Consider the following 17,878-nt stretch of genomic DNA (forward strand, 5'->3'; position numbering starts at 1 on the left):
CCACCTGCACTTAGTCAGGCTGGCAGGATCTGCTCCATCATCTTGTCAGACACAGAAAAGTTCCGATCTTGCCCACTTTGTGTTAAGGGGATGAAAAGTTGGGCTCGTCCGGGATTTGAACCCGGGACCTCTCGCACCCTAAGCGAGAATCATACCCCTAGACCAACGAGCCAAACTTGTGCTACAGGCCATGGAAATACTCTAAAGAACTTTGCTAATGATTTGAGATAAGGAGCATATATTAGAACTCAGGAAGGACTGGCTGACAAATTAGTGAGAGCTGAAACATCTCCTAGACTGAATTCATGAAAATGCAGTAGGTGTAGTGAGTCATACGTCAGATTCTAGTAATAGCTTTTTCCCAAAAGCTAGGAGACGTAATTCAAACACTTCACAAGGAAAGAATGTATGTTTTTTAAACTACGGAGTATTTACAAGACGCCAACAGGATACAGGTGATTTTGCCTCCGCGCATTCCAGTATTCTTGGAAAGAGGTGAAGACAGCCACACAGAATACTAGAAGTAAGGTCTCAAATAATAGTGCCTTGCTCACTGAATGTGAAAACAGTAGTGCTGCTGGTGCAGTAACCTGAAATTTTCCATCTAATTCTGGATAGATTTCAGGATATTCCAGATGAGATTACGCACCATTTTACTCCTTACAGATCGGCAGTCCCTAAAAAATTCTAAGACCAGCTGGAACCTAAATTTGACAAGTGCATTTTCTATCATTTTCTATCATTCTCTACAGTTTGGTACCTGTATTTCATGGCATACAGATTTCCTTAACTTTCTGAAATAAAGGTTAAGTGCCTTTTCTTCGTTTAAATAATAAAATAAAACCATCCAGTGCTTCAAAAACAGCTACTGCCAGAAATCAGGGCTTTCTCTTGACTGTCTCTGGCACGGCTAGAGATACTTGGCAAGGAGAACACCCCTGCTCCTGACTCAGCCTTCCAGGCACAAGCGAGATCTTAACTGGAACTGCAGCAAATGCTGAGCCGGAGCCAAGAAGCAAACTCCACATGGAGAGCTCCTGGGTCAGACCTAGCTTCATTCCAGCTGTCGGCAGAAACTATGAGTGAATTAAGAAGCCTGTGCTTGCAATAAGCCCAGCAAAATACTTTGACAGAACTGCCCTACTGAAATGCAGTTAGTTACACAGTGAAAAATAGCTGGAATTTTGCTCAGTTTCTCCTCTAGCGAATGTAACTGACAATTCCTCCATAACTTCTTCATCTAAGGATCCCATGCCATTCATACTGGCAACTGAGGTCTGGGGAGCTACTGCTCTCATTCAGTATCGCTGTGCATTACTTTGCTGTACCTATTTTGCATACATCTCCCTGAGGAACTGGGGAACAAAGAAGTTCTTTTGGAAATCTCTTGCAGTAGTTAGCAACTTTGACATTGCTACAGCTTCTACTCTTCTTAATGGTAAGGCAGGTAAGTGAAAAGGGATGAAAACAAATGAAACGCACCTTTTTAACACACTGCATGAAAGTCACATTACATGAAAATGAAAAGGATTTCTAAGCAGCACGTAATTGTGAACATAACTCCATGTTGTTAAACAGCCAATCATCTGCCGAGCACACTGTTTCTCATAACCTAGGAGATTGTTTCTATTCTGGTAAAACTAATAAGGTTTCAATGGTTTTGGCATCCTAGACAGTAGTTTGCTTTGAACCAAAGACCACAGTTTCATGCATAAGAAAACAGACAAGTAACGTTTTTGATCTCCTGACCTTGACTGAGTTAAAGCTTCTCAACCTTAATAATGAGGGGAATGTCATACAGTGAACTTCACAGAGTTTCAAGACATGCTACGTTCAGATTAGAATATAAAGTCTACTCTAAAAGATTTTTGTATTTAATACAAGACATGCCTAAAACCAAATATCCATCCTCCTTTGAGAGAAGCAAGGAATGTAGTCGTTCAGCAGTACAGTTGGACTCACAGAGGTTAAGAAGCTGATGAAACTCCATCTATAATGTTTACTGAAATACAGTACTTACTGGACATTGCTAAGGAATATCAAAAGGCCAAGACATGGAAAGGAAAACAGCAGTCAACAAGAACAAACTTACTGTCAGGATCTGCTAGACATGGTGTGTATCTTCCTTTGGGCTTACGAGGACCTGTGGAGAGACAAATTGCTCTTGTCCTTCTCGAACTTGAACGGGACTGAGGTTGGGGAAGAGGAATATTGGGGTCTGGTGCAGTGTGAAATATCTGCATGATTAAAGAAAAAAAAAAAAGGAAGAAAAAAAAGGAAATAAACAACAGAGGTACTCCTATGCTTCCATTAATGATACATTTGTTGTCCTCACCACTGCACCTGAATGTTGTAATAGTCTCACCCATCATAAGAGAGAGTATTGACAGAATATCTTCTGGTTCAATTCTACAATCCAAGGATGGGTTAGTGAACAACGAGCTGTACTTAAAAATTGTGTCGATTACACAAAAATATTTCTTTAAATAGTTTTATATTCTAGTCACAGTTATAAATTGCTTAACAACGTAAGCTGTGAAACATACAGTAGGTGCTTGCTACTAACACCTACTCAAGAACTCCATATTTTCTAATAGTATGAAAAAGTGGAATTTAATTCTATGTGTACATGTGAGAGGTTTTGTGTGCTACAGAAAGGTGCCATAGCTGCAATCCCATTTGAATTTCAGAATACTACTTTATTTTCCTAAACAAGTCAAGCCATCTTCTGGTTTGGAGCATCTTCTGGCTTTTATCTTTCATGTACCACTAATCAATTTTGTGCTGTATTGCTGCGGAAAATGTTAATTTCTTTCAGGTATAAGAAGAAACCTACATGCTATTTAAAAAGTGGAGGAAAAGTGGATGTAAACTCAGACAGTAGAAAATACCTTAAATGAAGTCTTGAGATACTCTCAACACAAATTAATACCACATTAGTAAGTAGCACATCAATGCAAAAAAATGTCTGCAGACAGAAAGAGAGCAAGGATGATTTTGGTTGCGCACACACGTTCTGTGTATTGAATAAACTGCTAGTTTCTGGAGGGGAAATTCAGTTTGGGAAACATGTATTAAGTACGCTTTGGAGTTGAATGCATGGGGCTGCCATGTAATTTTGAGGAGTTCCTGTGAAATATAACTGGTGATATCAAGCAGTACTGTCAGTAATTATTGATCAGGGATCCTGATGATGACAAGGAATTGCCCCACATCTGAGTAAAATGGAATAAAATCAAACTTCTTCCACCTTGTTTTGTCAGTCATCAGAGAAAGTGATATAAATCAAAAAAATCCCCCAAATACTGCTCTTCAGATGATTAAGTAAAGGAGATCTTGACTGTTCTGCTGGGTGCTATAGCTAAAGGGCAAAAAGGCCCCACTACCACCAAAGACAAGTGAGAAAGATTTTTAGTGAAAGTGTCACAAGTTGTGCCAGGCAAGATTCAGTCTGGATGTTAGGAAATTCTAGTTCTCCAAAAGAGTGGTCAGGCAGTGGAACGAGCTGCCCAGGGAGTTGGTGGAGTCACTGACCTTGGAGGTGTTCAAGGAACATTTGGACACTGTGTTGAGGGACATGGTTTAGTGAGAACTACTGGTGATGGGTGGATGGTTGGACTGGCTGACCTTGAAGGTCTCTTCCAACCTTGGTCATTCTATGGCTTTAAGATTCTATGATACTTGCAGTGAAAGTGACTGAATGCAACATTTTATGATTTCATAGACTTTCCTTCTCAAGTCCTGAAAAAGTTCTTATTCATATAGTTTCCCCAAAAGGAGTATGAGGTGTACCTTTCCTGCCTCCTTGGGGAAAACAAAATAAACCAGGCAGTTACAGATATGTATTGCTGGAAGCAAAGAAGTATCTTCTTTGTATGCTGCATGCTACAGAGCATTCAAGAACTATTAGATCACAAAGATTCACTGATGGGTTAAGAACCTGTAATTAGGAATACAACTTTCTCTAAGAAAAATTCATTATTTTTTAACATACTTAATCTGGTATCTAGACAACTGAATAGTGGTACAGCAAACAGAACTGCGGATTGTGTTGGGCACCCACATTAATGCTCCTTGTGGAAAGAAGAGAAGCATGGTTGGGGTTTCATGACATTATGTAGGACCAGACCTCCACAGACCTCCAGTTGACATATCATCAAAGGACAGCAATTGTCAGAAAGATTCTGACCTGATGCTCAGAGTACACACTGAGGCGAATCCATGTGTTCACCCAGACTGAACCACAGTATACTGCTCACATAGGAGAAATGGAAGAGCAAGGAAGCAAAGTAGGACCTTTCCATTATGGTTCTAGATATGAGAAGGATGCAGAAATATTCAGAATGCAAACGAAGATTCAGAGCAACTTCCCTAAAGCACGGTGATTATGTCTTAAACTTGTACCTTGCATAGCCTTGTTAGGAATACTTATCCATATGATGAGGAAAGAAAAAGGTATTTTTTTTTAATCAATAACCTTTTACAAATGTTAAATTTCTCATTCTTGAGAACTCGATGATAATGAAAATGAGATCTTGGATTCACTTCATCAACAGAACATTCAGTTCATCAGCCTTCTACTACCTTTTCATAATGTTCTATAAGAATTTCAACGACGATGTTCTGAAACTTAATGTTCATCATAGCAGCCACAGTTTCTTCTTGGGCTCTCATCAGAGTTGGTCCAAAGATAACACCAAGGTTGGATACTGTCATAAGGTTTTGCTGACTGTGTAATGATACCCTTTAAATGAACACAAACAACATGCAGTTAAATAATTGCACTAAACTACAATGTGAAGTCTCACATTTGTGCTTTCCCTTTTTAAACATTTTATAAACATTTACATTTATTAGAGCTAAAATGCAGTGCAGAACAACTACTGTATCTCCATTAAGACTCCAATCTTACAATTTTTTAACAGATAATGAGCAAGTCTTTTTTGACTAAGCATCTAAGTTTTTTTACAGAACTGATAAGAAAAAGTAACTATCACCTTTGAATGTCTCTACAGAGAGATTCAGCCCATCTAAAGTTTAGGAGCCATAGGGTACGCTTTCTCTCCAATTATTATACAAGAACTTAAATTCTCTAAAGAAATAAAGCACTAGATGAGAACAGAGGTCAATTATATACCCTTAGCTTTCATGCCAAGGAAAGAAATATAGTTACTGAAAACACTTAAATTGCAATAGGATCTCTTAATACTTCCAAAGCATATGATTAGTGGGGTCAATGTCATTGTTTCTGTGGAATAGATAACAGTAGATTATCATAATTATACCTTATGGCTTTAAAATTTACTGATCTTGTACTTCTGTATATCCTGCTATTGCCTAGTGTACCGTTTCTGTCATTTTCTTTTTAAATTAGAATTAATGTAGAATTCAGAAACTTAGTTTTTCCAATAATTTTTCGGATAGTAAAATGAAAATTATCTATCAGTAACCCCCAGCGTCCCTCTTCTTTTACAAATTAGATTTATTGAATAAAAATTATATTATTATAAATTCTCACTGCCAGTGATTTCCTTGTCAAGTAGTTCTATTGCCTGCATGTGTCTAAGAAATATAATGCCAAGTAGCATTTTCATAATTGTCTTAATGTTTAATTTTTTTGAATTTGCTACCAAATGGAGTCAGAGACACTCATTCACACTCTCCTCTTCCTTCTCTCTGCTATTATCATTGCCAAACTGATAAACACCATTTAATGCATTTCTTACATAAGTAAAATTACCTTTGTACGTTTTAAAATTAAGAAACAGTAAAATCTACAAAATGTTGTAAGGAGCAGGTAGGGGAAAATCTTTTCTTCTGTTTTTCTCTGACTGCTTCCATTAATTAAGTTATGGAGACATCTGCCATGTTTTCCTACCAATAAAATTCACAGGTATCTTGAATTGCTTATAATGTTATATAAACACTAAAAAAAAAAAAGATCTGCCTGATGCCAGAGTTTGGTAGCAAATGACAGAAAATCTCTGACAAAGATTAGAAATCTGGTGACAAAAAAACTGTGAGATTTTCCAAAGGCTATTACAAAATTCTGATGGGATCAAGATCAAACTTATGCTTGGATTTACTCATTATTGAGTATGCACTGGTGATATGACAGCAATATGAACAGTAGGTATACCATGGAATAGAGGTTAGCTGGACTAGAATTACTTCTATAGTGAAGTAAATACTGCCCTCATAACTGGAATAGGACTGCTTTAATACCTTACTTACACTGAGAATCAGGAGTAATATTGAAAAAGAAATTTGTATAGAAGATAATGTGATATAAGCTGCAGGAAAATTAATGCCCATCTTGCTATGGTTCCTATTTTATTTCACTAAGTTAGGCCTCAAAATATTCTAAAACTTTACATAGAAAACCACACTGGTAGAAATAGTTATTTAGAAGTCAAATCGTGAAAATTATTTCTTTGTTAAAGTGTATTTTTAGCCACTTGTCTCAGTGGAATTTTCTCTTATGTTTGGCTTGGGTGATTAAAGGGTGTTTGGGAAGTCCGCTGGATCTTAATGAAAATAGAATTGTGAATACCTTGGTCTGTTAGAAAAACCTAAAAAAATATCTCCTTACCATGTTATTCTGCTTTGTACTACACATTAACTGTTTAGGTCTCTTACACAGACGTTATAGTCTTACAGCACAGGATAGGGAGTAGTGTTTGCACATTGTTTGGGTTTCCTTGGTGACAAATTTAGTAATACTGTAACCAGAAAGGACTCTGCTAAGTACCTCAAAAGCTGAATTGCTAACAAAAAGGAAAAAGTAAAACCTGTAAATGGATTATCTTGAGAACAAATTTCTCTTAACCTAGTACTGCTGTTGCTGGGCTACTGAATTTCTGAATAGATAGCTAAAGTTAATGTGCATTTTATGCATAACTGTAAGACATTCATTAATGTGGAAATGATTTCTCCTTATTGATATACCCCGGTAAATCTCTCATACTACCAATTTGTCGATCATAGGAAGTGTTATTAAATCATATTAAAGAATGTCCCATTTTATAATGGAGACAAATAGGAAATTTGATTAGGAAGATTTAAAAACAAAAATAAATAATTGAGTTACGTAACTTAAAATAACACCAAATGTCCAGTTCTTGCCTAGCTGCTGAGTACATATTCACACATATTCACACAGCACCACCTCTCTGCAAAACGCTGATCAGGATTTTCTGGACTTTTAACTTCATTTTTAGGATGATCTGCACCCCCCAACAACTAGATCCTATTTAGCTGTGCGCAGTGACACAGAAGTCAAGGCAGGCAGAAAACTAAAGGCTTTAAGACCTAAATCAAGGAAACAAATATTGCAAATATTGCAAAGATTTCAAACAAAAGAATAAAGAAAAAGGTGTTGTTGTTTTTTTTTTTGTGGTCTTTCTTTCTTTCTTTCCTTCTTTCTTTCTTTCTTTCCTTCTTTCTTTCTTTCTTTCTTTCTTTCTTTCTTTCTTTCTTTCTTTCTTTCTTTCTTTCTTTCTTTCTTTCTTTCTTTCTTTCTTTCTTTCTTTCTTTCTTTCTTTCTTTCTTTTTTTTTTTTTTTTTTTTTTTTTTGTGTGTGTGTGTGTGTGTGTGTGTTTTTTCTTATTTCCACATCTAAAGACAGTTATACACTTTATTTATCAATTGCTCCTTGAAAAAACATGCAGGGGTAGGAGGAAGAAAAGGAAAGAAGACAGCTAATCACAAGGCTAATTTTGAGCTTATCTCATTAGAGTGGCTGGCATAAACAACAGCTGGAAAATTGTATGAGAAATTAGAAAGGATGAATTGAATGTCGGAATGAGAAGAACTGAAAGTTTTCAGAATACATCTCAAAGATTTCAATTTATCAGAAATGAGAATTACATCAAAGTCGAGACAGAAAAGAGCTAAAGAGAACAAGTAAAGAAAGCAATACTGCAGGCATGCTCTCTTTGGAAATGCATGTGAGGTAATAGTGAGAATACGAGTTCAGGAACAAGGACAAGAAAGAAATGTTTGCCTAAAGCTAATTGTGCCCTACAGATAAGTCAATTGCTATATAAAATCATGGGATCACAGAATATCACGATGGAGTATTGGGAGGGACCCCCAAGGATAACGAGTCCTAGTCATGGCTCCACACATGAACACCCAAAAAATCAGGCCATTTGTCTGAGAGTGTTGTCCAGTTGCTCTTTGAATTCTGTCAGCTCGGGGCCATAACCTCTGCCCTGAGCAGCCTGTTCCATGCTCAGTGCCCTCTGGTGAAGAGCTTCTTCCTGATATACAACCTGCCCCTCCATGTTTTCCCCTTGGGCCCTGTCCCTGTCACAGACATCTCAGTTCTGCTCCTCCGCTCCCTGTGAGGAGCTGCAGCTGCCATCAGACCTGCTCTGCTCTGGGCTGAGCACACCAGGGACCTCTGCCTCTTCTCATATGTCTTCTCCTCTAGTTCTCTCACCATCTTTGTAGTTCTCGTTTAGATGGTCTCTAACAGTTCTACAATGTCAATTTTTTACTGTGGTGCTCAAAACTGCAGCTTTTACAACAACGTGATTTCATGATTAGAAGTTCTAGCTTTTTAGGCTGTCAGAAAGCATTAAATACTATACTTTTAGTAATCAAACTCTTCTGTTGGAAACTTCCAGAATCTGCTTTCATGTGGTTTTCTGGGTTTTATATGCTAACATTATCAGACATCTTGGTGACTCTTCAAGGTGTTTTTTATTTTGTTTCTGAGTATTCTTCAGCAACATTGCATATTACATTTCAGAAATCAAATATAATTTCAAGTGGCACTGTTGCTGTAATGGATTACGCAACACTGACAAATTAAAGATGAAAATGAACACATCTTACAGTAGTATCAAATATAAAAATCAAAAAGAATTACTTGACCAAGTGCTTGATAAGGATGTCCAGCATCTCTCTGTTCTTCTCTGGTAATTTATGTACAAGTGCATGCACTGCTTCAACTCTGTAGTTCTGATCATCTGATTCTATTAAACAGAAAACAGAAATTATTGACAGATTAAACACACGTTAAAACAAGACTAAAAATGGCAGAAGTGCCAGTATGCCAAACACATGTGCTGCAGTTAACCAAACACAATTAGCTTTCAAAATGATGAAAGCAATTCAATTTTATTTATTCCAAGAACATTATGGAATCTGGATTTCAAGTAACTTGCAAAGAGCATTTACTGCAAGTACCAAAGCCAAAACAATCTGTGTCAATTTTGATTCCATGTTGTGCTTGAGTGGAATCCAAAATTTTATCTCTTGCTATTTAAAACATCCAAAATTATTGAGGATCTTTTTAAAAATGTAAGAGGAAATGGAGAAGTAAATTCAAATTCTAAATTGGAGTTGTTAGAAACACAATTTTTCTCCCTCTCTAATTACCCCATTTATGAAAAGGGGATTATTATCATTTCTCTCCAATTCTGCAGGGCAAGCTGGGAAAATAAAAGTCCCTGGATAAGAGGGGAGGATGATTATCAGCCTGTACAGAACAATTGAACTAACAAATCAAGATTAAAAATGTCATGCAGAAAGCAGTCACATGGAAGCTCTAAAACAATCAGAACAAACCACTGAACAGCCTCTTTTAGTAAGACTTCTCTTGTTTTGAGGGCTTTCATGTAGCAGTGCTGTCATATACAGTGAAACAGAAGAACTCAGATCCTTGTCTGGATAACTGAATACTACACCAAGGAGAAAAACAGGGATAGCGACTGAGGAGATCAGAGGTAAGAAAAAATATTACTTTTGTAAAAGTGTATAAATGACTTTACTTACTAACAGCAACAATGAAATCTTTGTGCAGCTTAAATGTCATCAGTGGTTCTGAAAGACACCTGGTTGTAGAAGATAATTAAAAGGATATTTGAAAAAATGCATTACTCAAAGCCTTTTTAGGTTTTATGGTTGTCAATATGATAGCCCTCAATATAATGTATATTGGTATACTCAAGGAAACCCAATCCACAGGTTACCACAACATACAACTCAGTCACATACAAAGTCTGAAAATCTTTTTTAGCTGAAGATGGTGTCACAATGGAAGTTCATAAGAGAAACATTACCAGCACTGTATCACAGAGACTCACTATGTTCTCACTGCCATACTGTGGAATAGGAATACTACTACTGAGGAACGTTACATAGTAGGCTGCAGAAACAATCTGACCAAGAAAGGCAAACAAATTATGAAGCTTTATACTAAAAATCTGATCCTGGAAGAGTCCTCCTGTGAAAGTAGCCTGTGAATTGTCTTAGAGACACAAAACCACAGCTAGCTTGTGTCCTAGTTTCACAAACAGGACACCTACAAGAGAGTTGTGCTTCTAAAGAAATGCATTTCTTCAGCCAAAGTCATTCTTTTCAAGAAGTTGATATATGCATTTTCTGTACATCATAAGCACATTTTCAATGGATTTCTGATGCTGCCCTTTGCTAGGTGACCAGTCTAAGAAATCCATTTTTTAATAAGGCATAGACCAGTTGCCATCTGACTTTTATGTTTTTATTATGCTTACTCTCAACATTATATATTGACATTCAAGAAGAGTTCTATTATAAGTACTATCACTTTTTAAGATTCTGCCTCATACTAACAAAAAAAAAATGAAGAGAAGCTGTTAATTGTGGGAGGAATATTTTACTCGTGAAAATACCAACACCGCAGGATAAAAACAGAGTATTAGCATTTTTGAAGAGATTTACTCTGCTCCAACAATGACGCCATAAAAAATCACTGCACAGAAGGGATTGAGAAAATAAAGGCTCAGCAAAACATGCTTTGTAGTTTACACAAAATAAATAAATAAATAAAAGCATGCAGTTAATTATACTCTGCCAAATCTGTAGCTAAACAAGGCAGAAAAGTGTGTGACAAATTTGAGATTATTACACATTTTAATAAGGATAATAGGCAGGATGATAATATACTCAATTACTACCATGCTAATGAGTAAAAGAAATGTAATACGATATTTATAAGCAAAAGATTAATGAACCATAAAAGTAATACTGAGATATGCATAGCATCATACTTACCTGAGGTAGTTTTTAAGTCCGCTAGTTATTGTTTTATTGTCCCAGATTTCCATATCAATATCCATATCAGGGGGAGATTTAGGGGCTGGGAGAAATTTGAATTATGATTGTTACAGTCTGACTAACACACAGACAAGAAAAGCAGCAAACAGGAGCTAACAGAGTATTCATTCAGCTCGTATGATTATTTAGCAGCCAGATCTGATCAATTTGAAGTATTCTAATCTCTGCCAGGTATTAATAAAAAATAATTCAGCATTCATATTTAGTACCTGTAAATAGTAAATGTATTCACTATGCCAAAGAGTAAAAGTAACAGCAAGTCAATAGAGAATTCATAATTTACCTGGCTTGGACATTGAAATACAAGCATCAGGTAGCCAGACTAACAAAAAACGTGAAATACAATAACTCTATTATACTGACTTATGCTGTGTTTTAGAACTAAGCATTTGGAACAATTCTGGAAAACACCAGATAGATGCCTATACATAAAATACAGAAGCTAAGAGAAGAATTGTGTTTTATCAGCGATTTGCTCATGTTATCAATGACTCCATATAGAAAACTGAAGGATAATGTGCACAAGGAATCTAGTTAGATGACTACCATTCTATGGCTGCAAAGTCAGTTTAGTGGCAGGAAGTACACATATGAAATTGTAGATATTTAAATATGCTCTTCTGGGTAAAACAGAAAAGGATCATGGTATGTGAGCTGCATGCTACAGATAAAGGTACACTTAAAACACTTACAAAATATGGTATTCATCAGCTTTTGCACTTTGGAGTTTACACCACCTATTCTGTACAGCCCCAGGATGGTAATGCCTATGTTGAGAAAACAAGAACAGAGGAAATAATGAGAAGATGGCCATTTCAATTACACTCACACATCCCTTGCCTGTGTTTTCAAACCACCTAAACTTACTTATGGAAAATTGAATAGTTACATTATCAAGTACTGCTTCACCCTATTGAGCTACTTCTGGGATGCTAATATATGCATTGTACTGAATCTACACCCTGTCCTACTCTAATCACAATTTTACATTAAGAGAAGACCTTGCATTGGAACAACCGGTATCAGAAAACATGCAAAGAATGACTGGGAAAAGTGAAAAACAAGACTCCAAAGCAGACTTAAAATGTGTTCCATGTCTATAAATGTGTACTACCCAGATTTCAGCAGAAATACTATGTGTCTACATTGCCCCTTCCAACCAAAGTTTGGTTAACATTTATAGGAGAGAGAACAATTCTTACCCAAAATGAAAACTTATAGTGTACACTACAGGAACATTGCAGTTCAGAATTAAAGTTACGTACAGATCTCCAAGCAAAATAAAAAGTCAGTTTCAATTTATCTTCAGGTTTCAGTTTTCTATTTTTAACAGCACTACAGCACAATCGAGACTAACAAATAGAGCCTAAGGTGTGGTGCTCAAAATATTCCAATCATAATAATTGCACTGTTTTTAACTTTTTATTTTTTAATTTTTTTTTTTTTTTAAACATCAACAGCACTTGGAAGTCCAAAGCAGAACATGAATTTTGATGTGATATTTTCTTCTTGTCATCCCACATATATTTTGTTGTACTGACACTTCAGGAAAAATACAGGAAAATAACCTGCTCATTTACTCTGGTTGTGTGACTCAGAGATCAAAAAACAGGAACAGTTTATTCCTTCATTCCTTAGGCATCACAAGAGCCAAATTTATATCTCTAGCAGGATGCATTCAAAACTCTAACTCCTAATTTGTAGATTTAATGTTGGTATGTGAATACATTTTTCTTCTTTCTTCAGGTCTTATTGTTTTGAAATTGTGTATTTTCTGTTTCAAAACAATATTCTAACACCTGATCTATTAGGCAACCCACAGGTGATACTGTTTTATTAATTATTATTATCATTTTTTACAGAGCAATGCAAGCTCTCAGAGATTCAAAAGCTACACAACACTGCTACCTGAGAAGAAGAAATCATGCTGGGCTCAATGCTGCACAGAGTGATTGTACAGCTTTTGGATTAGAAGAGACTTGCATTCAGAGAGCTCAATGCACAGACAAGAAAAGGTCACTTCGGCTTATGGAATACCATACAGCTGTTTGAAAGGGAATAGTCGAACAGCTTACTGTGAGTTACAAGATACCACCTCATCAATAGACAATTACTTTCTTTTTGTACATTCTCACTACCAAATACTGGTTTCTATACACTTCTTTTTTTTTTTCCCCCCATCAAAAAGTGTGTTCACACCATGTACTTTTTGGTCTTTAGGTTTCATGTCAGAACTCAAAAGCACAATTCAGTGCATGCAAATAAAAGACCTAAACTAAGTATGTGTGTAACAGTGTATTAAGCTTTCTAAATAACACAAAACTACCATGATGTTAAAAAAAAAACAACAACAAAAACAAAACATTCAAAACAAGTAAATAAAAGTCCCACACTTAAATGATCTGCAAAGAGCCGCTGCTGGAATTTGTGGCAGTGGTTTTAAGCATAAAGCACATCCATGGAAGGTGAAAAGTACAAGCTGAATGATGGACTTACTCTAAATCAGAGCTTTAAAATACATAGAGTCAAAGCATTATTCGAGAAAAATATTCATAGTAATCTAACACATCACCTGTGATTTAATACCTACCTCTTGTTTCTACAGCATGGATACATTTCCTCACAAAGTTGAAACCTGCTTCATTTAAGAACACTAAAAGAGAAGGAAAAATAATTTTTCAGTTCATCAGTACACAATATCTCCATGTTTAGCCATAATCACATTTCTGTCAAGAAAGACTGATACACATTTATTCATGAGATGATGATACTTGTCCTTTGAGACCGTAATACAGGTATACATGCGTATGAGAATATTCTAATGCCTTCATTAGAAATCAGTAACTCCACATGTAGAATCCAAAGGTCGCTGCCTTACAAGACTACTGAAGTCCTTTCCCTCTGCAGAGGGAAATGGTTTTAAGAATTCAAGACTTAACATAATGACCAGAATATTTTTACTGGTTTTAATACAAGATTCTTGTTTCTTGCACATTCACAAAACTGCACAAAAAACAGCAACACAGCAAAACAATCTTTGTTACTATTTCAAGTGAATGCAGTACACATTAATTCTTGGATCTTCAACACTCATTCTTCTAACTAGCTAAAGAGAGATTTTAGAGTGGCTTATCTGTCATAATCAAAATAGTAACACCACTAAAAACAACAACAACAAAAAAACCCCAAAACAGACAGACTCATTTAAATTTTAGATTTCTGTTCTTAAATTTACCTTCTTTGAAGACACCTGTGTGTACGACACGTCTCTTTCTCTACTTTATATACTCAAACACATTTAAAATATTTATTTGCATTTGTCTACATATGTTACCATAATACAAGTACACGTCGATATATGTCAGTATATCTCTAAATATACTTGTTTCATTACACTGCATCTCCCTAATAGGTGTATATACACCTACAAATGAAAAGGTGCGATCCTTACAGAGATGATACAACACATGGGCATGCATTTACATTTAAGTATAAGGACTGTCAGTGGAAATCTTCTGCAGATTTGTTAAATATATCGCCAAACACAGAAGGCGAAGGCTTTCTCATAGTTTACATAATATATGTTATGCTTTGATGGAATCCAATTACGTAATCCACCAAACAGTATTTAGTGATACTTTATAGCATCTTCAGAGTAATGGAAAGAAAACATAAATAATGTCCCTCACACAGACACACACCCAGAAACCCAGCCATTACAGAAACCTGAGAATATTCCATATCTCTGCACAATTAAAGTGCTTACTTTCTTCCTTCTTGCTAATAATGGCTGGCAGTGTGTAGATCTGGAAAAAAAAAGCAAACAAACACAACAGGTCAATGTTTGTTAAGTCCTTTCTTAACCATCTGCAATATGCTACATATTAATGTAATATGCTGCTATGGGAAAACCATCCAAGCTCTTCATCTCCTCCCGTTGTTTACTCCCAGCAGCACTCATTCAGGTTAGCAACTGGGGACAGTAACAGTGCACAGCCCAATTCTGGCTAAGATACACAGCTGTTCTTTTCTGCACCTCAAGGGAGAGGGCAGCCAGCCAGCGGGATGTGTCTCAAAAACCTACTCAGGCCTTGAGATTACAGATTGCCTAGGGATTTGCAGTGAGTTTACAGGCACATGAAATGTATTAGGAGCCAGATTTGAAGTCTGCAAATGGGTTAGGTTTATACGTAGGTTAATACGAAGAGTGACTTCATTTCTACACTTTTTCAGTCAAGCAGTAAGCTTTGTAAAAATACTTATTTTTCTCATGAAATCTATGAACCATTTTTCTCCCTTGGATGCCACACTGGCATCACATTATTCAATGACAGTATGGATCATTAAAAGGTTCATACTCCAGTTTCGTGGAATAACAACATCCCGAATACTCAGCTCTCAGAAAAAAACTACATATCAAACTGAAAAGCTACATTTGCCTGTACTGTAACTAACTCTTATGTCTGACATATATTTCAGTTTCTTTCTTTAACATACATGTTATAAATCTATAAAGATAGAAGAAAAGGACAAATATCCTTACTGGTTCCTTTCCATCCATAGCTTCAAGCCACAGTTTTCTGTTGGATTCTGAAAAAGCTTGCAGTGTGATGATTCCAGGTCTGTCAAAAACATATACATACACTGAAGTTACTAATATTTTTTTTTCCAAACAGTAATCAAAATCCAAACAAATATTGATATGAAAATATATGTAGAAGAGAAAGAGAGAAGTTAAAGTCATCAAATCCTAAAATGGACATCAAAAGAAATGTGCCCTTTGAAAAGGCTGAGAAGGAGAAGGTACAGACAGTGAAGTCAATTTTGCTGAGTAATGACATGGTGCAGGTATCTATTTTTTAACTTATAGATTTCAGAAACTCGTTTGCTTGGCATGTTGGCTCTAACTGCTACTATAAAAGGTCAATAATAATATATTCTCTGTTGATGAAACTTTGACACTACTTAGCAAAAGATTCACTGGAATCAAAGAATAGATGAGGAAACCAGTTTCAGTCTTTGTTAGTGGAATTATTATGTGAACAGACTTGGAAAAACTAAGGATCAACTTAACCTGTGATCACAGATGAGTTCTTTAAGAAATGGTATGATATTAATGATACTAATCCTCTCACTTGCCAACAAGAGACAAGACTCTAGTGCCCAAGAGACAGACTATTCAAAGGAGTTTTGCTCCCACTCCAGTGTACTGCATCTCTGCTCAAAACTTTCAGCACACTGTCTAGAACTGTAATTTTCTAAAGTAGGTCCACAAATAAAGAACACTGTATACTTCACCTTCCAACATAAATAAACAACAAACCATGACCCCTTTCCACCTTCCCCCAAAGACCTCCACTTTAAACTTGTAATTAGAAAGCATGTGAAAAGCTACTGGAACAAAGAGAACAACAAAATATGTATTGACAATACACCAAGACATTCCAGCAGACGCAAGCCTTGTTCTTATAATCAAGACTCAACAGTTCTGAACTTCAGCTCTAGCTTGATCACAAAGGACTAATATTGTTGTGAGATGTATATGTGACAAAAAAATAAATAAATATCAAAATTATAATAATTTTCAGTAAAAAATATTTTTCTATGAATAATTTAATCTATTATTAGTCCAGTGAAAGAAGATGTGATGCACATCAGTACACACTGATATAAACCCCCTTACCACTGCAAGCCCCACTGGTATCAGCATGCTATTGACTTAGAATGTGAAGCAGCAGATAGAAGTTGAAATATAAACACAATAGAAATCTATACAAAACTACAAAACCTATGACAACAAGGATATTCACTGCTTACACACAAACCTTCACAACATTCACTATTATACTGTCCAACTGAAATTCTGATCTTCATTGCAGTGATTTCCTTGAAATCAGTTGGAAGTATATCAGATGTGCTGCACTCACACAGCTGGGTGACAAAGTTGGTATTTCTCAAAGAATAAAATGAGATTCAAAGAGAAACATTTGCTTTATGATGTTCCCTTTGCATATAATTCTAATACAAATCAGATGCTGCCTGATCTTTAGAACAGTTTTCCTATGAAATCTGAGCTGAACCTAGGTGTGAAAACACTGAAGTAGATTTAAATTAATTGTGTTAATTAGCAAGGATCACGCTGCGTCCTCCCCATTAGCAGTTCACATGTTTTCTTTCAGTTAATATGGCTCTTTTTCAAAATGAGATGTGAACATCCGTCTGCGCATTTTTCCAATGTTTTTGAATTGTAACGTTTCATACAGTAGCACAAAGAGAATGAGCACTGTCTGGTGCTGCCTGGAGACAAAATTTACCTATGAAATCTTATGCTAGAATTGTAAAGATTTCTTGTAGCTTCTATCCCAGAGAAACAACAACAACAACAAGCTGTGTGCTTATGCTGCTAAGGAAACTTTGCAATTATCAATTATTTTTAAAGGTTCGCTGCACTTTGCAGCTGATGTCCAAACAACTCTGCATCTTCAATTCAAGTTCTGCTTCTGATTATTTTAATACTATCACTACTGCAGTATTTTTGATATATCAGTATTTTAATACTGTTTCCATATTTATATGTTTTTACTCTCATTTTGTGACATTGTCAACGTTAACAGCAAGTAGAGTATCTTTATTTTCACAGATTAAAAAACCCAACAACACACCAAGCTTTACCCACATGACATTCAGAAGAAATTAATACTGTCCCTGTTTATGAACTCCCACCAAATATTTCTAGGTATTTTTCTGGCTGGGCTTTATCTCCACTGCT

The 17,878-nt window shown here is 35.9% G+C and overlaps 1 protein-coding gene and 1 non-coding gene across 2 annotated transcripts in view; both read right to left on the reverse strand.

Annotated features, from left to right (window-relative positions):
- Positions 1 to 17,878, reverse strand: part of ARHGAP42 (Rho GTPase activating protein 42) — a 149,783-nt gene that overhangs the window by 14,081 nt on the left and 117,824 nt on the right. Inside the window, exons 11-19 of the mRNA XM_072326745.1 lie at positions 15,653 to 15,731; positions 14,876 to 14,915; positions 13,700 to 13,762; positions 11,802 to 11,876; positions 11,047 to 11,131; positions 9,787 to 9,845; positions 8,879 to 8,984; positions 4,585 to 4,744; positions 2,093 to 2,237 (exon numbers count right to left, since the gene is read on the reverse strand). Coding sequence (XP_072182846.1) covers positions 2,093 to 2,237; positions 4,585 to 4,744; positions 8,879 to 8,984; positions 9,787 to 9,845; positions 11,047 to 11,131; positions 11,802 to 11,876; positions 13,700 to 13,762; positions 14,876 to 14,915; positions 15,653 to 15,731 — 812 coding nt within the window. The remainder of the gene's footprint in view (positions 1 to 2,092; positions 2,238 to 4,584; positions 4,745 to 8,878; positions 8,985 to 9,786; positions 9,846 to 11,046; positions 11,132 to 11,801; positions 11,877 to 13,699; positions 13,763 to 14,875; positions 14,916 to 15,652; positions 15,732 to 17,878) is intronic.
- TRNAP-AGG (transfer RNA proline (anticodon AGG)) lies at positions 101 to 172 on the reverse strand. The gene has a single exon. It is a non-coding gene; the product is annotated as a tRNA-Pro (tRNA).

The sequence above is a fragment of the Excalfactoria chinensis genome, chromosome 1 (genome assembly GCF_039878825.1).
Source record: "Excalfactoria chinensis isolate bCotChi1 chromosome 1, bCotChi1.hap2, whole genome shotgun sequence".
Taxonomy (NCBI): domain Eukaryota; kingdom Metazoa; phylum Chordata; class Aves; order Galliformes; family Phasianidae; genus Excalfactoria; species Excalfactoria chinensis.